At 35.3% G+C, this 22,261-nt stretch overlaps 1 protein-coding gene across 1 annotated transcript in view; it reads right to left on the reverse strand.

Moving 5' to 3' along the window:
- The window catches only part of SPAG16 (sperm associated antigen 16), a 919,440-nt gene that overhangs the window by 363,571 nt on the left and 533,608 nt on the right, over positions 1-22,261 (reverse strand). The window contains exon 13 of the mRNA XM_029933901.1: positions 7,049-7,175. Within this exon, the coding sequence (XP_029789761.1) occupies positions 7,049-7,175 (127 nt within the window). The remainder of the gene's footprint in view (positions 1-7,048; positions 7,176-22,261) is intronic.

The raw sequence follows: 22,261 nt of genomic DNA on the forward strand, positions 1-22,261 counted from the left end.
GAAGTTGAAATTTAGAGGGTTTTCATTTTATTTGGGACACTATCAAAATCAGTGTCGCAAACAGTTGCTTACAAATGCCTTTCAATAATCAGGTTTTATTAATATCATTAAATAAAATAGAGATAGCATTTTATTTAGGACAAGGCCTTTGATGCCAAAAGGAAGAGGGTTGCAATCTTAAGATCACCACTTATAGCTGTAGAACTTTGAAAAATTTATTTAACGTCTCTGATCTTTACTGTTTTCATCTATAATATGATGAACATATTCTCTAGCATGCAATATTGTTGTGATGTTTAGATCATGTATCTAAAGTGACAGAATATGCTATCTATCTTTTTTATAGCTATTATTAAAGAACATAAAAGGAACTGAATTGTCTATATCTAAATTTCAGGCCCTTCTAGATTATAATTTCTTTACAAATAATATAAATACTTTCAAATTGACATAAATTATGCAATGGAATAAAAATTGAGTGAGCATATGGGAAAAATTTTTTGAGATTTGGCTCATGTTATTTTTAGCCAAAGGATAAGTTTTTAATACTTGGTATTTTTATTTTGGATTGGTCTTTCCAATCCTAGCATTCAATCCAACCCAAATGATTCAATATAACAGAATGCAAAGGGGTGTCTTAACTATGATAAGAGTGAACTGTTATTGAGAATATTCAACTTTTTCTAAATGATTGGTTAGAGATTTTACTTATTATTATGCCAACTCATACCACAACTTTATATACTTATTAGATTAGATTTAAATGAACTCTGTGAAATATGAAGGAGTTATTTCTAACTCATACAGAACTGAAATAATTGCATAAAACACAGTGATTACTGTGTTGTTTTCTATTTTCTAACAAATAATTGTTGTTTCCATTGATACACAACAGTTTTTTCAAAGCCTGGCTCCCATATACAAAAATCTAGTTTATCCACTGTTGGTCATTATAATACTATTTATGTTAACTAAAAGGGATAAGAGGAAAAGAATGATATATTTGTGATATGTATGCAAAGATTTTAGGTTCTGTATATGACATATATAGAGACATGGAACATTTTATGAGTTAAATCACAATCTTTTAAAATCTGATTACATTTAATTAACTTAATATGATTGTTTTATTGTATATTAAAACATGAATTTATAATTTTTAGAAAACAGGATTTTTCAGACAAAATTCTTTTTTGCATAAAAGAAAAACATCTGATTAATGGTTCCACGCCTCTTACCTCCCTTCCTTCCAACATCTTTTGAGTACCTATTATGCCAACAATTATAAAATTGGAGAAGAAAGCTCAGAGTTACATGATAGACAGAGATGAGTAGGCAAACAACTATAATATATCAGCTGCTTTAAGAATCTAAAATATATTAAGTTCTTTACATGTCAGTCAGTCTTCTTCATATTATTATTCATAACACCTTTATGCATAGGTACTTCTACTATCCACATTTCACAAATGAGAAAATTGAGGCACAAAGATTTTAGACAATTGTGCTCAAAGCCACACTGATAATAAGCAGTAGAATTTGGGTTTGAGTCCAGTCAGAATGACGTGTGCTCTTATTGTGCTATACTGTCTGATAAAATTACAAGATACTTTAGGATATAAACTCATGATTGTATAGAAAAACAGTTAAGTATGTTTATTTTCTCAGGTGTATCTGCTTGTATCAAACTGCCTGTATTTGAAAACTTCTGATTAGTTTATAAGACCAATACATCAACCTCAGGAAACAAAAAAATGCCTAACATAATCTTAGCAAAAATGCCTCTGTATAATTGGTGGATGAATTTGAAAACTAGGTATCCAAATTGACAGCTATAGATCACTATACACTTTTTCCCTTAACAGTTTTGTATCCGCGAGGCATCATTTGCAGCTCTGATAGTTGCTAACTCTAAGAAATAGATCTGAATTGAGAATCACCGAATTACTGTGTTAAGCCAATATTTTAGGAAACATAGGGTTATTAAATCATATTTTCTCACTGAAATGTCATTTTAACAGTATTCTAATTTTCAATGAGAACCAACAAAAATTAGGGGCCACAAAATAACAATACAGAGTTGAGGCTGAAGAGCCAGCTTGTTTCCTGATTCTGCACCAATCAGTTGGCTGATCTTGGGCAACACATTTTATTCTTCTAAGCCTTTGTTTTCTTTCTTTCTTTTTTTTCCTCAATTCCTCATATATACAATAATGGTAATTCCAGTAAGCATTACATAGATTGTATGTGTACAGTGATGGTACATAGGAGGTATCCAGTAAGTGTAAGTCATAAAGTCACCTTTTGAAATAGTGAGCTTTTGGTACAAAAGGTCAAAGCTATAGTTATATATAGAGCAATTACTACATTATTTTAAAATAACTTATCTTTCTACCTATATACCTTTATATCTTTATTATCACTGCATAGTAATTAATAGACCACATGTTCACTTAAACCTGAGACTGTGTCACAGTCAATAATCCAGAGCCCAGTATGTTACCTGGGAAAAAGATCTTCAATAAAGATTACTAAATTGAATGTGGCTGAGGAATAAAACCTAGAAAGAGAAGGCACAAGTTTGGCCTTAATTTCCATTTTCCAGCTTCTGAATAGTGCTAGGCTTCTCTGAGAATTAGCCAGATCCTATCAGGGGAAACCAACAGGTGTATGCAGGGTACAGGCTGAACTCTGAAAATGACCCTTGGCTAGGCGCCAGACATGACTTGGCAGTATAACTCCTTTGGTGAGTACTTGGTTTCTCCACTTTATAGGAATTCAGTCATTAGTTACTAGGTCTTTTGGCTGAAGCTAAGTCGGGAAAACAGCGTATGCTGGACAAGAGCCTGCAGTTAGTCCAGGGGGCAAGGCACAGCCACCAGAGGCAGTGATTCATCACAAGAGACAAAATGTCAGCAACCTTGTGGCCAGCCCAGCTTTGAACAACTCATAGATGTATACCTCATCAAATCCTATCATTTGTTATACTGTGAGCACATTCTTTTTAAAAACATCAAATGGCTTAATATTTTTATTGGACTTGTGAATGACTAATAATCTCATTGCATTTATTTTAAATGGGCTTCCAAACCACTGATGTATATTTGGATTTTTTCATATCACCTTTTGAGAGAGCATTATAAGTTTTCATTAAATGTCCTATATTATACATCATTTCCTGGCAATGTTCTAATCTTATTTTTCAATTTTAATAAAATACTTTCACTGTTTCACAACTTTGAGAAAAAATAGTCTTTCTGCATGTAGTCCTATAAGACAGAACAAGTTCATGAGTTTTCAAACTGCAAGCTATTTAATAGTCTCAATTTGGTAATTATAGAGATTTATATCCCTCTCCTCATCTCCCACAAAATTCAGAGCTGATCTGTCTAGTTGACTTAGAGGTCTGTACATTCATTATCCTTGACAATAAGCTGTTAGATCAGGTTAATGATTTAAGACTAGTATATGTTTGGAAATGGGAGAAAGAGGTTTAAAACTAATTTATAGGAATATAATCCACTGGTCATTTTCATGTTCCATCAAAAATTATTAGAGGATGTCTCAATAGTAATTGATCACACTCAGGTGACAAAATGGGCTGTCCTAGCTTTACTAGGAAGAGAAGGAAGCCATTATCGCCTTTTTGGTCCAGACTTTCAGAGTAACCAGACAGTTTATCATTTATTAAAGAATTAACATAATCTACAAGTTATAAAGAAGAAGTACACTGGCATAATACGGATGCAGCTAACGTTGTAAGTCCAAAAAATGCTATCCATATCAGTATGCTGTGTAGTATCACACAGAAGAAACTACTGCTACCCTGGTTTTCTCTTTCAAAATCTCTTCTTCTTTAATTAAAAAAAAACTAATGTTTATTTATTTTTGAGAGAGAGACAGAGACAGAGACAGAGGATGAGCAGGGGAGGGGCAGAGAAAGAGGGAGGCACAGAATCAGAAGCAGGCTCCAGGCTCTGAGCTGTCAGACAGAGCCCGATCCAGAGCTCAAACCCACAAACCGGGAGATCATGACCTGATCTGAAGTCGGACACTTAACCCACCAAACCACCCAGGTGCCCCTCTTTCAATATCTCTTAATATTCACCAACAAAAGTAAATTTATTTTTAACTCCTGCATGAATCATTGGGATATAAGACAGCAAATAATTTCATATTATATTAACAACATATAACATGTACTTTTAAAAAGCCATATAATTTTATAAAATCTAGATTTTTAAGCTTTCTTGGGCTTTAAATAAATGAGGCGAATCTGAAACAAAATCACCAGAAGTGCCTAATGTGACTTTAATAAAACAATTGTTTTAATTCTAGAGTTATTGTCATATGTTATTTGTAGAATTTTATATTAACATTTTAGTTAATATCTTGCAGTTTAATTATTAATAACAAGTAAATTTCCCTTTGTTTTACTGGCTAATTCTATATTACATAATAGCAATTTAAGTATATATTTTTTACCATCTGGTTTGGAAATGTCTTCAGAAAATAAACGCATTGAATGAATTTTATTTCTAATCAATTATGCACTTACTATTATTTATGAAAAACAATTTATTTACACCAAAATATTTTAAAGTCCTTTTCCTAGTGTTAATTAATTCAAAGCTTGAATGCATAGTAATATAAACTTTAATTTGCCATCGCACCAATTTAATATATATATTAAAGAGATACTTTGGGGATTTACAACATTTCTTTGTATATACATTTAATCCAATGCTATGCTACAGTATACTAAAGGCCCTGTGCTGTGCTGAACATTTTTTCTGTTCTCAGAGATATTGTGGGGAATAAAAACAGTACAAAAAGAGCTCACAAATCAGGTAGGAAGGTCACCAGTAGTAAACAACTCTGTGCATTTAAAGCAAATATATAGAGGCAACTTCTCTTAATAAGAAAGGTTTTACTTCCAAGCACTAATGCTTCAGTTTTTCATGAAAAAAAAAAAGAGACACGCTTTCTGAGAACATTCAGTTATAGCACTTTCAGAGAGTAGAAGGGGAAAAAAACCTGAAATCAAGAGAAAATGAACATAACATTTGGGTCACTGCTAAATTAATATTTTCTCTGTGGGTTTTCCTTTATGAGTTGCTTTTATACGCACTTCACATCTAAGTATTTAGGCTAAATGCATTTGAAAATTTTGCTTTTCCATTGATGCTCCATTAGCAGGAGTGAACTCTGCTGTATCAGGGTCTAAGCTATTTTAAAGCAAGGAAAAGGTTGTGGGACCTTTGTACTCAACAACAAATCATTCTGATTTTATTCTTAAATCAGGTCTGACATACTTTTCCCCCAGTGCCTTTTGACTTCTGCTTCTTCAGAAGTCTAAATTTCTACAACATGTGAAGTTGGTGTCTAAGACATTTGTAGCCTTTTTCTGTAATATGTGAACCTGAAGATTACTTGTTGTGTATTCATCCTAAATTAATTTGCCTCAGATGACTAAATAGGGCCTCCTATAGTGAACTGGATTGCTATTCCCACCATCTGTATGTTCATCATCCTAATCCTTTATTGATGTTCATCATGTGTCATATATGGGAAGACAAATAAGAGAAATTACAAATTTCATTTCCTTAGTGACCGAGGAATTGGAACCAGAGTATTTCCTTTTTGTTTTTGTTTGTTTGTTTGTTTGTTTGTTTTTTGTATAGTCTCCTGGAGTCCTTGTTTTCCTTGGTGTCCTATCAAATGTTACTAAGAATGGATACAGAGATCCTGTTTTGCATATCTTGAGATTTCTCAAATCACTAAACTCTGTGCTCAATAAGTCTCTGTGTTATGTCTTGTCTCTCCTCCATCTTCAATCCCTTCCCCTCCCTTTGCTCTTTCCCTAAAACAATGAATCTGTTGTTTCCTATCTGAACAAAGAAGGACTCTCTTTCTTTTGACCCTAGAGGTACAGCCTTTTCTACTCTTCTCTCCTCTGGCAAACTGTTTGAAAATGTAGTTCCCCATTCTGTCTTCCTTTCTTTATATCAACTTCACTTTTGAATCAACAGTAATCTAGGTAGGTCTGTCTAATTTCAGCACTGAAAATACCATGATCCAGGACATTCCTCAGCTGTGGACAAACCCACAGCTGATCACCTTAAACACCTTTTCCTCCCATAATCTCTACCTCCAACCACTCTTCAAATTCTGAGAGTTAAACCTTCTGCCTTTAATCCATTCTTTTTCTTTTTTTTTTTTTTAGTTTCCTGGTTCAAATTCCCATCCATTCATAGCCTGTTGTACCAACTTCCTCAATGAAACAGACTCTTTTACTCAACTACCATAATATATTAGTCTTTCTAAAAGGCAAATTTGATTATGTTACCCTGTTTCCTTAACATTCTAATAGATTACCTCTGAAACACTATAAAATCTGAATCAGGTACTTCATGATCTTGTCCTTGTCTATCTGCATAATCTCACCTGCTGTTTCTTTCTTCTTCTGTAAGCTCTATTCATACATATTATTACATCCAAAACATAGCCTCACATTTCTACTGCTTTGTACATGTACCACCCGTTCCCAGAATCCACACTCTCCAGACTACCTGATACATCCCACTTCTCCGTATCTCAGTCCAAGCACAGACTTCTCTTGGAAGCCGTCCATACCCTTTCAGGCAGATGGCAGTTCTCCATGTTTTCCCTTTGGTATGTTCTTCCATTTAAAAACATACCTCATTGCATTAAGATAGTCTATTGTTTCTCTTTGCTACAAGATTCTTAATGAGAAGCACCATGTGTTTTCCCTTTCATATTTCCTGACCCAGAAAAATTTCTGTCTTAGTAAACAATTGTTGAACTGATATTTAATGAAGTAATTGCATTATTTTTACAACTCTTACATTCAGGAGGCAGGGTAGGTAAGAGTACGTAAGCAAGATCTTGTAAAAATAGAAACATACTACTATTTTTTTACCCTCTATGCCCTCGCACAATTCGTAAGTTGCACATGGTACCTAAAGACTGACCAAGAGTGATTCGACTTATCAAAACCTAGAAAAAGGGCTGAAGAGTTGCTTACCGTTCTTGCATCCCATACAGATAAGGTCTTATCTGCAGAGCCTGTGAGAAGAATGTTGGAGCAAGGAAAAAACTCAATGCTGTTCACAGAATCTGTATGTCCATACAAAGTACATCTGCATCTTTCACTGTGTAGAGAGAAAGGGAGAGATCGAGTTTTAGGAGCTAGAACCCAAATGTTTCTTATGCTGTGTACACAATGCTAATGAAGATAATTTAAGTATCTGAAGTATAAAGTAGTTTTATAAATTACAAAAATGTATAAGAGCCACATTTGAAGGAAATTCTGTAGTCACCTGACATCCTAAGTACTTTATAAAATTAGTAGCATACAACTGACTAAATTTTAGTTACCTTCAATTTATAGTCACACCAAGTGTCATTTACTCCTTCTCATGAAATGACTAAATAAAACTTGTCCCCACCTAATAAAGGAATATGCTAAGAAAAGAAAACAACTGAATGCAAATGTTCAGGCTTCATCCTAAACCCAGTGAATTGGAAACTCTGGGGTCGAGGCCCAACTATGTGTGGTTTAACAAGGTCTCCAGGCGATTCTGATCTCAACTGTTAGAAATAACTGAGAAGGAAAGAAAACTGCAGTTTTGTCTTTGGTCAAGAAACTGAGTATATACAGAGCAGCATTAGTTCCTGTTTGTAATGTTTAATTGCTTTTAATGAACTTCAATGATAAGCATATTTTAAAAATAAAGAAAGAGTAGAAGCAGGATAATTAACAGTGCTGAAAACACAGGAGTCTATGTAAGCTCATATCTATTATGATAACCAGTTGTGTAAGCTCTGATCACCTGGCTCCTCTCTGGCTTGAACCAGGCCGTATCTGGTAGTCTGGCATAGTGGGAAAACCTCTGCAATGGGAGCGAGGAGGCCGAGTTTGAGTCCTAACTTTGACAAGAGCTAGCAAGGTGACCAGGGGCAAGTTATGCAGTCTCAATGCCAGCAGCTCTCCTTCCTGTGTGAATGAGTTTACTTAATATGATGCACTGAGAGGTCCAATCCAGCTCCAACATTCTGGGATTCTTTGACCAAGGTCGTAAATGTAAAAGGGAAGGGAAGAAGTCAAATTGAGCACAGCATCTAAGAACTGTTTGGAGCAAAGTTTGTTCCTCCTCACTTGATTTTGGTGTTTTTTAAAGAAATCAAGAGATATTAAGATCCATGTATATTTTAATATGTATGTAAATGACTCAGTGACACTCCCTTTGACTGAGCCTTTCCATATCAAAATTAAGTATTGTATTAATTAATATCAGGAACAATAAAATAAAATTAATTAATTAATTAATTAGGGACATTCTATATTAATGTCTTAATCTCAATATTTCTAAGAGAGTTTGATAATAGTTTGGTTATTAAAGCTGATGATATGGGACAGTATATATCCGAGGTCAACAAAGTATGTCTTAGTGACTGGCTATCTATTTTTGCAAATGTCTTAATAGAAGATGCCAATTTGTTTACACATGTCTGTTCTGCTTTCCCACTACTATAGCAGAGTTACATAGTTAAAAGAGAGACCATATGGTTCACAAGCTTGAAACATATAATGCCTTGTCCTTTAAGATCATATATTTGGATATTTATAAGTATGCCTAGGTTTTACTTATGAATTTGTTTTCCCTCATTGAGGTTAGTACTAAAATGTACAGAATAATTTTTTATATTTAAGAAATTATCATGTCATATAGAAATTTTACGTGCTATTTTCTAATAATTCCCAAAACATACGTATAAAACATTTCTTCAAAAGCGTATACTCCAAAGCCCACCATATTGAAATAATGACATTTAACTATTAGAATAATTGATCTTTCTCCATAGCTTTATGGAGAAAGAGAGACAGAAAGAGATTTTACAGAAAAATATGAATATATTTATTTTATTAAAGTAGGAAATTATTAAGTTATATAGAACTTAACTATAAAACAAAATAAGTAGAATTAAAGGAAGTGCTGAAGGTCAAGTAAATATTTTATTATTATGAAATATCATTCTCTAAAAGACATCCTGACATTAAGAAAAAATATTAAAATTATGCTATTTTTAATTTATTATCACTTATAGAAAAGTATAATTTAAAAAAGGAAATGAACAAATGTAGAATTCCTCCTTCTCCTTTTTTCACTCACCTCCACTTTTCAATATCACATTGTTAATATTACAACATCAAAAATCATAACACACATTTGATCAGTAATCCAAATCTCATAGTTACTTAGTGCCCCCCACCTGTCCTAGTTTTTACTTAACATATATTTAAATTAATCCTGTGTACCCATATTTTTTACATTGTCTTGATCATTCAGTACTTCAAGAGCAATTTTGAGTGGTTATAATTATAATTTTGTTTCATCAGTTTTTCTCAAATGTTTGTGAAGAAATTTTCCACTCTCTTGTACCACAGGTAAAGTCTGAGGCCAGCCTAATCTCTCCTCCCAATTCTGCCCAACTTTGTTTGTAGATATTAGGCTTTCATGTGCAGTAGCCACGTAGGTGTTTCATAAACACTGCTGTTCAGAAATCTTATCACAGTATGACTTGACAGCTATTTTCATCTATTATTCTCGGACTAGTTATTCTAGGAAAGTCACTTCTACTATATCTTTATATTTTTCTCTTCCATCTATTCCATTTTTTCCCTTTAGGACTACCAAGCAGGTTATATTTTTATTTTGTATCATTTGTCTGTATGTTTAACATTTTGTTTATGATACTTATAGCCTTACATATATATTTTCATTTTTCACACCTGCTCTTTATAATTCTCAATTGTGTGGGGGGGGCATCAAAAGCCTTTGTTTATATTTTCAATTTCACTTATTTGCTGATATTTCTCAGTCTACTTTTCATATATATTACTGTCTTATAAATGAAATACTTTAGCATTTTTGATGTTTTATCATGTAAAATAAATTAAAAATAGCATTTATGTGATCTTTGAAAATATAATTTGATATCTGAATCATTGATAACTTTGCTAAAGTAATTCCTTATGCGTTATATGGTCCTTAGAATTTGGTTTATATTAATTTATTAATTATTAATTTATTCTTCCAACTTTTTAATTCTTCATAAGTTCAGGGTTGGTTTCTTTTTATTATGACTTATTTTTTAATGACAGCTACTTGCTAAATTAAACAGCAGAAAGAGAAAAACTGGACCTATGTTATCTCTAATTTCTAATCAGATTTATCATCTTCCACAAAGACCTACCACCAAGTGTGTTATTGTCTCGATCCCTGAAGTTCATCTCTCTTCCACTTTGTATTTTGAAGTATAGATGTATCTTGTTCTAAAACCCCTTGCGTCACAAGCTCTGAATAACTCTGACAGCCCCTGCCTCCCTACCACCCTCAGCCGGCGATCCCCTTTATCTCCTTTATCTAACGGTAAAAACATCTTGTTAGAATCTGTGTTTCTAACCATGTAGAATAACCAGTACTTTATGTCTTCCCACACAATAAATAAATATAAAATTATACAAATTATGTAAAGCAACTGTTCTATGGCATTAAACTAAACACAGCACAACATAGTAATCTTTTAGAGAAAGAAAAAGCTCAACATGAGTTCCACTACCCTGCTGACATTCTACTTGGAAGCACTTCCCTGATACCAAGCATAACAGCAGGCCCCCAGCAGAAGTGAAGTCTCTGAGACAAAAGTGAGAGAACTACTGGGGCTGAGGATAAGCCTGGACTGTGCAGTGGGGGGGAGCGGAGAAAAGGGAACTGCCCTGGAATGGCAGTAGTTTTTATGGGGATTCTCTTGGAATTCTTGGTCAAGGTCTAAACGGCATTTCTACGGAGTAAGAGTCAACACTCCTAACAGAGATTCCCTGATAGGAAATGTGTGGTTGGGAGCTGAATAGTGATACCAGAGACCAGAAACTGTTGGAAGACACTTTACTTTAATCCCAACCAGAGTGAAGTGAACTCACTGGGCATCTCAGACTTCTAGCTGGGACTCCAGAAAGGCCCCACAGTAAAAGTAAGGGTCATCTTCATGAACTAAGTTCAAAACCAAAGTAGACTTTCCTTGCCAAATGATAAAACCAAGACAGAAAGGGCAAAAATAATATGCTGATAATTAAGCTAATCACTAGGACCAAACCCACTACCTTTCATAGAATGAATACCTAATATAGACTCCCTGTAATTTGGCCAGTAACAACATTCAGCATTTAAAATTTTTTAAATTACTACACATGTGAAGAGGTAGTAAATGTGATCCATAATCAAGATAAAATCTCAGTCAGTCATCAAAAGAGATTCTAAAATGAATCGAATATTGATTACAGAAGACAAAGACTTCAACCAACTATTATAAATGTTTAAGGATAAAAAAACGCAGTTATAATGTATGTGCGAAAAAAGAACCCCAGAATATAAATGGAGAGGTGCCTGGGTAGCTCAGTTGGTTAAGTGCCTGACTTGATTTTGGCTGAGGTCATGACCTCACAATTTGCAAGATCGAGCTCTGTGTTGGGCTCTGCACTGAAAGCATGGATCCTGTTTGGGACTGTCTTTCTCCCTCCATCTCTCTGCCCTTTCACTGCTCATGCTCGCTCGCTCTCTCTCTCTCTCTCTCTCTCTCTCAAAATAAATAAAAAAGGAAGATAAATGTAAACTATAAAAAAGAAGCACAGGGAAGAATTAATATATGGTTACAGAAACCAGAACAGTATTTGCTAGAGGGAGTAGGTATTGATTAAATGAAGACACAGGGAAACTTTGTGTGGTCATAGAAATGGTTTATATCTATATTAGTTTCAAAGGCATATACATTTGTTAAAACTCATCTAACTGAAAACTTAATAACTATTCATTTCACCAGACTAAACAACTAAAAACAAATATGGCTTGCCGGAATACTTTTCCTTTCTACCTTCCTCTCCTGCTGTATATTTCTGTGAATAATTGACTATTATAGTGAGTCTATTCTCTTATCAAATAAGTTTCTCATACAAGCATGGATGGACAGAGAATCTTTAATATTTAAAACAGCTATACCTTTGGGGCACTGCACTGATCAGGGAGCCAGCTTAAGATTCTCCCTCTCTCTGGCTCTTTCCCCTGCTTTCTCTCTTAAAATAAATAAATATTTTAAAAAATAGCTATACCATTAGCATAGACATCTTTTCCTTTCCTTTCCTGTACATAGCTCCTGGGAAATCTTTTATTTTTAATTGAAAGAAAATAAAAGGAAAGAAAACATAAAAAATAAAAATCCACAAGAGATTTAATAAAAACAATACAAGTAAGAGAAAATGCAACCAATACAGATGATTGCATAAGAAAGAAACAGCATGAACAATATATACAAGTATGATTAATATTTCTAACCTCCTATGAACTGTTAGTGAAATAGAGTTCTATCTGTGACAAAATTAAGATTATTATTTATAAATAGTTCATTAGTGGTAACTTTTTAGAAGACTATATTTATTAAATGGACAAATTCTGAATCTGATATTTATTTCTAATCGAAGCATTTCAACTTACAAAGAATTATGCTTTTAACTTAAAAGGTTTTTTTTAACATGCATAATTGCCATTAAACTAAAAAGTCTCCAATTGCAATATTTGGAAGTATTTTTAAAGGCAAATGCAACAGTATTACAAATATGATTGTATCTGGTTCATCCTAACAGAGATCTAACAAATATACATACACAGAAAATGTACTGTTCTAGTAATATGTGTCCTTGGATATACTCACTATTGGTAAAATACTATGCACATTTACAATTTATATTCATGATTTGTTGTTCATTAAAACCCAGTTTGGTTATTTGAGAGTATGTCCATTTATGGAGGTGAGATAGAGGGAGCAATTCCTGAATGATACAGCTCACACAGTTTCCCGAATAAAAATGAAAAGCTGGGTCTTCACATAGCTTAAAGGAAGAAAGAACTGTTGAAGGGGGAAAGAAATCTGCTCATGAGTCACTGGTCCAAGGTGTGGGGCATTCCAGGCAGACAGGCTGCAGGAGCAGGCTTGTGAGAGATTAATTAGCTGCCAGAGCAGGGAGTTCCATTCAAAATTTCTTTGCAAGGTGAAAATGGACTAAAGTGATGGAGCATGACAGCACCACAAGGGATGGAAATGATTTGTACATTTCCATCAAAAACATAAACACTGAAGCCTGATGCAATTTTCTTTCTGTTGCTCTGTTGGCTGTTTTCCTATCATTTTTGTAGGGAGAAGTTAGCTCACAAGCAATGGCTCTTTATTAACTCACCTCCTGCTTTTCCTTTATTTCCTCTTTTGTATTTTCTTGACCCCTTGATTTAATTTATTATTCTGTGAGATGGATATTTTTCTGAACTTTCAGCTCATTATAAAACAAAGTTATCTACTCTTCTAGAGCAGACACATTTTCACTTAAAATGTGTTTCCCATACATATGCTAACACACAAGAAGACAACATTTTAACACAGTTTCCCTTACGAAGGCATTAAATCTTAGGAATTTTATCTCCTTTGGTGTGTTTGTTTTATTGGATATTGAATTGTACCTTTAAAACCTCAAGCTTGTATGAATTTTACAGATCAACAAAATATTAATAGACTCGTGGACCACTTACAAAAAAGCAGCAACAATATATATCTAACTGAATATGAAGATAAAAGCTAGAGAAAATCTATCCTTGTTTTGAAAAAGAGTACTAGAATTCATTATCTTATTAACCATTAGTAATACCTCAATTTTAAATAGTGTTTATATAATTGAGCCTACTTGCAATAATAAAATTTATCACTGGGCTTAGCCAAGAATTCTTTATGAAATACCTAAATCTAAGAATCCAACATAAACATTAGTGAAACCTATTTCAATCCTCATAACATCCAACTTCACTGAGGGATTCCTCCCATCCCCGGGTTTGTTATTTAAAGTTTATATATAGCTATTTTAAGACCCACCAGAATTAGCATCTCAGCGAGGCAAAATCCTCAAGGGACATCCAAAATTTGACTTCAAAAATTAACAACGTTTTAATAATGAAAGTTTTTTGTTTGTGTTACATTATTGTAAATAATATAAAGTCCCTCACCAGGCAATAGTTTCCCTGTGACCATGGAATTCAGATGAACATTTACTACTGGGAGTGACTTTTAAATAAAATCTAACAGGGAGTCTTCCATAAACCCTATCTTAAAGTTCGCCATAACCTACCATGACATAATAATCTATCATGTGGTCTGAGTATCTCACCTACGAAGGATCATGAATAGGCCACAGCTCCAAAACTATGAAATTTCTTGGCCAAAACCTTGACAGTAAAAACACAATCTGAACCTTAACCCCAAATGGTAATAAAACTCCACATATGTAAACACAGGGCAGATTCCTGGCAAGCTCAAATATTTGCAATACAGCCAGGATTTAGGGAACAGAAGCAAAAGGTGAATAACTTAAATAACCATAGTAGAGCTGGGGATTCTCTCAAGTACACTCAAGTCTTCACACAGATTTTCTGATCAGTCAGTTGAACTGTTTTTGCAAAGGGCATGGGTGCAGGGAGGGGCTTAAGAGGCTGGAGTGCACACTGGTTACAGTGAGAAAAAGCGGATGCTTGGCAGCTTATGGCAGTAAACTGGATAATGGAAAAATAAAATAAAAAAGACCAAATATTGAAATGGCAACCTGAGGCAAATGAGCTCTCTCCCTCCTATCAGCCCTGCCTAAAGTTTTATATCCCATGAAGACTCTGGCCTTATCTGGCATGTTTACTGAGTACCTATCATTTGAACACTAACTATTCCCAGCATTTTGCAAACATTAATAGCACTGTGAAGTACTGTTGGCCTTTTCTATTCGCTGATTCTGGATTTGTGAACTGTCTAGTCACTAACATGTATTGATTACAACCAAATCAATGCTTTTGTAGAAATCCACATATATATGCATGCACAGAGTGGCAAAAAATTAGACGTCACCAGATGTGACATTCCATGCTGAGCCCTTCTACTGTAGGCAGTGTCCTTTTGTGATCCACTTAATTCCATATTTTTCATATTTTTGTGCTTTTTTGTGGTGATTTCTGCGGTTTTGCGGTTTAAATTGGCTCCCAAGGGGCGCCTAGGTGGCTCAGTGGGTTAAGCATCCGGCTTCGGCTCAGGTCACGATCTCACGATTCCTTGGTTTGAGCCCCACATCTGGCGCTGTGCTAACAGCTAGCTCAGAGCCTGGAGCCTGCTTCAGATTCTGTGTCTCCCTCTCTCTCTGACTCTCCCCTACTCACACTGTCTCTATCTCTCAAAAATAAATAAAAAACATTAAAAAAAATAAATAAGTGGCTCCCACATGCAGTGTTATCTAGTGTACCTAAGTGCAAGAAAGTTGTGGTATCACTTATTCAGAAAATAGTCAGATAAACTTTGTTCATACATCAGCATATAGTGCCTTTTGACTAGAACTCCAGTGTGAATGAGTCAACAAATACATATTGAATAATGCATCTTTAAACAGAAACACACACAAAACTACATTAAATATTGATTAATCGACAAATCAATTGCAGGAAACTAACCCTGTATTTCTCCTAGGCACAATGTTTCCATATTCACTAATCCAGTGTTTTCAGTGATTTTATAAAATACAACAATCCTGAATAAGAAGAACCAATTGCACTTATACCTTTATCCAGTTTGAAGGTAAGGAAACCAAAGTATACGAAGTCTAGGTAATTTGCTCAATATCACACAGGTACTTTGTGGTGGAGGTAGGATTTTTTCCCAAATAGTTGGCTTAATACCATGTACTTTTAACCATTATCTACACAATATTCCTCATAGCCCATCATAATGTCAAGTGAGGGTCTTGTGTTATTAGCCAGTGATGAAATTAGGCTCTACAGGTAGGAAAAATGCAACATAAGTGGGATTTTCATTAAGAAATAGTTACTATTTAAAGTGTTTCAGTGCTTAAAGGTAAAACATTTATTGTTTAAAAATCAGTTTATATTAACCTATACCCCACAGCACCAAATAAATCTTTTATGAATTAGAAATATTTCAAACATTAGATTAAACAGGTGTTATGTGGTTTATACAGTGGCCCATTGCAGTTGACTTGTTCTGGTTGATAAGATAGTCGTTTATATATTTTCCTAATTCCACATCCAGTGACTTCACTTGGGCCACTCGAAATTTGTCATGGTGGTAGTACTTTGGAAATTGGCAAATGCTACACATCAGAGGCTGTGTTTTTCTGAAATTAGTTTTATAAACACACACTGCCTGATGACAATCCGCAGGTTAGCCAGAGTTTATTTACCTTTCAAATGTATATTAGTTACTTAAGTGTTTCTTTAAAAATCCTACTTATCATCTGATTGCCTGTACTGAGTTTCTTTGCATATCTTATTTTATTTATTTTGTTTTGTCATCTTGTTTATGTTTTAATCCAGCACATGATACTTAAAAAAATGAGAATGAATGTGAGAATGAACGTTAAGTGCTGCAGTTCTTCTTATTTATTTATTTTTTAAATTTAATTTTATTTATTTATTTTGAGAGAAAGAGACTGAAAGTGCATGTGCAAGGGTGAGTAGGTTGAAAATCAGAGAGACAGATAGAATCCCAAGCAGCCTCCATGCTGTCAGTGCAGAACCTGATGTGGGTCTCAATCCCACGAATTGTAAGATCATGACCTGGGCTGAAGTCAAGAGTCGAAAGTTCAACCAACTGAGCCACCCAGGCGCCCCAGTGCCTCCGTTCTTAAGGATGCAGTAATAAATAATTTCTTTAGTAAATACATGAGCTATTCCTTTACTTTCTGGGCACAGGTTTGTTCCCTGCCATCTGTAACTACCAGGTCATTTGGTACTTACTACCCAATCTACATTGATTCAAATATTTCCCATGAATAGTATTGTAAAAGACAGAAAGAATTAGAAATAAAATGTCACATTACTGAGTTGAGCCTCATGGTCTGGGATTCTGAAAGTTAACAGACTAAGTAAAATCGTTACTTCTGCTTTAGAATCTATGTCTTATGAGATGGAATGAGGGACACCAACACCTCATCTGCTTAAGTCTCAGACTGGTGCTGTTGCTTTATTTTCTGTAGTTAGGTCAGTTTTTTTAAAAAAACTTTTGCTTCTACAAATTATATGACTAAAACTATCAAATGTCTTTTTATATACAAAAGGTTCAGGAGAGTTGTTTCTTTAAACATAATTTAAACAAAAAAGGAAATAAATGAGCTTCAAAGATGATTGCGAGTGACTCACTACTAACTATAAGCTGATCAACGGATGTAACGTCAAACACTTGAAATCCAAAAACCACTTCTCAAATCATCTATTTAACTTCTCTCTACTATCTATCTATCCATCTAAAATCCAAATATGTTATGTTTGTTACAAGTGTATAGCATAGAGATTTGAACATTCTGTGCATTACTCAGTGTTCTGTATAATAAAAGTTGTCATTACAATATTATTGATTATATTTCCTGTGCTGCAGTTTTCATCTCTGCAACTTATTTATTGTATAACTGAAAGTCTGTACCTTGTAATCACTTTACAAACTATTTTGTCCATCCCTTACACCTTCCCCCCATATATATTTATAGATAAAACAAAAGCAAAAATACACTATTGGGACCACACCAAAATAAAAACCTTTTGTACAGTGAAGGAAACTATCAATAAAAAAGAAAGGTAACCTACTAAATGGGAAAAGATAATTTTCAAATGATATATCTCATAAGGAGTTAATATCCAAAATATATAAAGAACTTAAAAAACCCAACACCAAAAAAAAAAACCCAAATAATTTGATTTAAATTATTTTAGCAGAGGACCTAAATAGACATTTTTGCAAAGATGACACTCAGATAGCCAAGAGGCACATGAAAAAAAATGTTCATCAGCACTCATCATCAGTAAATGCAAATCAAAACCACAAAATCACCTTGCACTAATCAGAATGCCTGGTAACAAAAAGATAATAAGTAACAAGAGTTGGAGAGAATGTGGAGAAAAGAGAAGCCTAGTGTATTGTTGCTGGGAATGTGAATTGGCAAAACCACCATAGGAAACAGTATAGAGGTTCCTCAAAATATTAAAAATAGAAGTACTATATGATCTAGTAATCCCATTACTGGATCTCCCCCCAAAAAATACTAATTCAAAAAGAGATATGCACCCCTATGTTTATTACAGCATTATTTGCAACAGGCAAGATATGGAAGAAACCTGTGTTCATGGATAGATGAATGGGTGCAAAATATTTTAACATAATATAATCACAAGTAACCAAACTGATAGTTGAATTTTATACCTGTTTTCCTTCCCATATCAGACACCTGGAAGAGATTTATGTCAGAAATCATATATCAGTAATTAGAAAAGTTAATGGCAAAAGGCAAGAGTTCTAGACACAGAAGCTTCACTGTAGGAGAGGAGGGAACCCAGTGAGAAAAGCAGAAAGTAGACACAGAAGGGCTGAAATCAGAGGAACAGCCCTTAGATTATCCAGGGATTGGATCATTTGAGAAAAGAGATTCACTCCAGCTGTGTCCTTATGCTCAGAGCTTTCATTCAAACCTTGGTGTCTTCTGACAATAAACGGGTGAAAGATGAATGGACACACAACACCTATCGGCCACATCATCCTGTTGATTTCCTTCATAGCACCAATCACTAGGTGAAATTAGGTTAATTACTTTTTTATGTTCTTGAACTGTCTCCCGCCTATCGGACCTGCCTAAAGTTTTATACCCCATGAAGACTCTGGCCTTATCTGGCATTTTATTGAGTGCCTATTATTATTACCAGAGTAGGTACTCAATAATATTTATAATTATTAACGAAACTGAAGATCTGCATGATCTGTGAAGAGATACCACTACTTCCCAATACTTAACCTTAATCCAATATCCTTCCCTTTCACCTAAAAATACTGATTATGTTGTTTGAAAATGAACTTACTGTGCTTTTGAGGATTTCAATTACCTTAGAAAACAAAGAACTGTATGATCAACACAAATGATATAAGATCACTTCTATGTGAAAACTATAGAAACTCAGTATTTTTATTTTTATTTTTCTCATTAGAAGTAGAATTTAGGGGGCACCTGGGTGGCTCAGTTGGTTAAGCCTCCGACTTCGGGTCAGGGCAGATCTCCTGTTAGTGGGCTCGAGCCCCATGTCAGGCTCTATGCTGTCAGCTCAGAACCTGGAGCTTGCTTCCAGTTCTGGGTCTCCTTCTCTCTCTGCCCCTCACCCTATCATGCTCTGTCTCTCTATATATCAAAATTAAATAAAAGATTTTTTTAAAAAATTAGAAAGAAGTAGAATTTAGTTAGGCTTAAACTTCTGATCTTAATTCACAAGCTTACCCTTAGCAATGAAAGCTTCATAAAAGTATTATATTAATAAATTATTTGTCACCATCCATAATGGTATCAATCTAAGGGCCATATTTTCCCACTGTGCTGCTTTAAAATGTCAATAGAAATTATCATTTTTAAATTTTTGAATGAGGATAGAACCCATAGGTAAAGAAAACGGGGGGAAATACTGTAAGCCTACACTGGAACATTTACCTGTGCTGCAGCATGTCTAGTACACAATGCCCCTTGAAACTTTATCCTATTGTTGCTACCATATCTGTCCAGAGTGGCTTGATATGAAATGTGAAATGGAAAGTTTATTTTTGGAAATTCAGCTCCCCATTAGCCTCTCTTTTTCTGCTATGTATGCCTGACCCTACTGAGGTGAAACACACACACACACACACACACACACACACACACACACACACACACCTCTTATGGTGATACTTAACATAGAGTCATTTTCATTTTCTAAACATGATTGGTACGGAACCATCTGTACACTCTCATTTCTGTCCCTGATGTATCTTTCTACTTTCTCCTCTTCTTACTGTTTAATAAATTCTACAACAAGTGAAAGAGAGAGTGAAAGATGGGGATTATTGGCAAAAGTTAGGTGAAACTCTAGAAGGAATACAATTAAACCCAGCTTTAACTTCCTAAGTCCGGAGAGTTTTCTTTATTAATATCCTCCCTAGAAATAAAAATAGTAGAAATGGTAAACACAATTTAAATAGAGATCATTTTTTTCAATCAGCCCAACGTTTTTTGTTTACCTAATGGCCTAAAGGATGTTCTCCCTTTCCAGAGCCCAGAGCTTTCTACCAATCTAACAAGAATATAAAATGCATAAATGCTAAAAAATAAAAGCAGGGGGAGCAAATAGTTTGGGAATAGCTGGCAGTAGAGCATCTTCATTACTTTACTTTTATTTTAAGTACCTCTGATTCAATGGCTAAAATATAGCTGTCTTTATTCAATATCTCTTCATACTGAGCACAGTGACTATACATTCCAGATATTCCTACCATCCTTGAATTTATATAATTTTATTATTTTTAATAAATAAAATATATCAAATATAATATCTTAAATGTAATTTACTTTCCATGTATGTAAAATAATTACATGAATGATATACAAGTCAGATTAAATTTTTTTGTCAGAATATAGCAATTAGGGGCCAGTGGAAGAAAGGGTGGGACCCTGGTTCAGAGGGTGGAGCCGAGATGGCGGAGAGGAAGGGAGCTCTGTAAATTCCATCTGCCCCATCTATTGAACTGAGAAGGACATTACTCTCATCTGCAAGAGTGGAAGGAGAAAATACGGACTCCAGAAAGAAAAGAACCTCAAGGATATCTGAGTGAGTGAGTGCAAACTGGGGAGATCTGAAAATGGGCCAGCCTGGGACAGGCAGGGGAGGCAGGAGCCCCAGCCCAATGCGGGGCAAACACAGCGTGCAGAGCCCGAGATATAAAGGGAAGAGACAGAGAGTCTGAACACGCTCATAGTACTGTCTCTGGGGAAGAGGTAAAGAATGCTTGGCCGCACTTGGAGAGAGAAATCCACTCCATAGAGAACTGCTGGGTAGCCGGAATCCTGAACCCGGGTGGCACAAGGGATGGAACAGCTTCCAGCCCTAAGCCATCTCGGCGGGGAATCAGCAGCAGTGGCCAGCTGCGAGAGGCTGCCACAGCCGCGGCTGCACCAGGGGCACGCACTTCAAACTTGGTTTTGGAAACGGGACCATGCACCTCATTTCCACGATGTATCGCCCCCTGCCCTGGCTGCGTGAATCCCGAATCCCGGGTGCCCACAGGAAAAAATAGGGCCCACACCTACACAACCCTCGACAGGGAGTCGGCGGCCAGTGGAGGCCTGGGCACGCACTTAGGCTGCAGGAGCTCACAGCTCATTTCCAGCAGCGCACAGTGCCTTGAGCAACAGCAATCTGAAGCCAAGAGAGACTCAATTTTCTTTTTATAATTTTTTTTTCTTTCTCCCATTGCAATCGCTATCCTGGCTGGGGGTGGGGACTCCGCAGTTGGGTCTGTGAAGGTGTGCACTTCACCTCCTGCTGCTCATTTCGCCTCAGGCAGGGGCAGCTGAAATCCCTGCCTGAGCCAAGACAAACTGATTCCTCCCCCTAAGAAGCCAGCCACCAAAACAAATGCATTTCATCTGTGGTAGCACAAACGTGCACGAACTAGAACTCTGAACCAAGGCAGGCCTCGAAAATACAACTCGGCTCAACTGCGGCCCAAGGAGATCTGACTCATTAGAGTGGCCTACAGTGCTTAGTTCAGCGGAGCTTGGCGTGCTGCCATTCTAATCTCCATAGACACCAAGGCAGAGCCTCTGAGAGCAGCCTCCAAGACCTACCACATCAAACTACGCCTATCCACAAGGGGGAGCTGCTGCTTTTTTCTATATATGTATATAAAATTTTTTCTTCACTTTTTTTGTACTTATTTCTTTGTTATTCTTACCTTTTTTCCCCTTTTTATTTACTTAGTTCTTTTAAATTTTAACTCCTAATTTTCCTTTCTCCTTTCTCCCTTACTTTTTCACCTTCTTGCAACCCAGATATATTCTCCTGTATCTCATCCTTACCTATCCCGTCAACTAGTCATACACTTTTAAACTGTCTACTATCCTTTGTTGTCTCCGACCCCCTTTTTTATTTTTTTAATTTTTTTTCTTCTATCTCTTTTCTTTCTATTTTCTCTTCTTTTCATCTCTTTCCTTCCCATTTTCTTTCCCCCTTTTAAATGTGTTTCTTTGTTTGAGTTGTCTGTGTGTATGTGTGCTTCTGTTCTCTGTGTTTGTCTGTCTGTTTTC

The sequence above is a fragment of the Suricata suricatta genome, chromosome 3 (genome assembly GCF_006229205.1).
Source record: "Suricata suricatta isolate VVHF042 chromosome 3, meerkat_22Aug2017_6uvM2_HiC, whole genome shotgun sequence".
NCBI lineage: Eukaryota > Metazoa > Chordata > Mammalia > Carnivora > Herpestidae > Suricata > Suricata suricatta.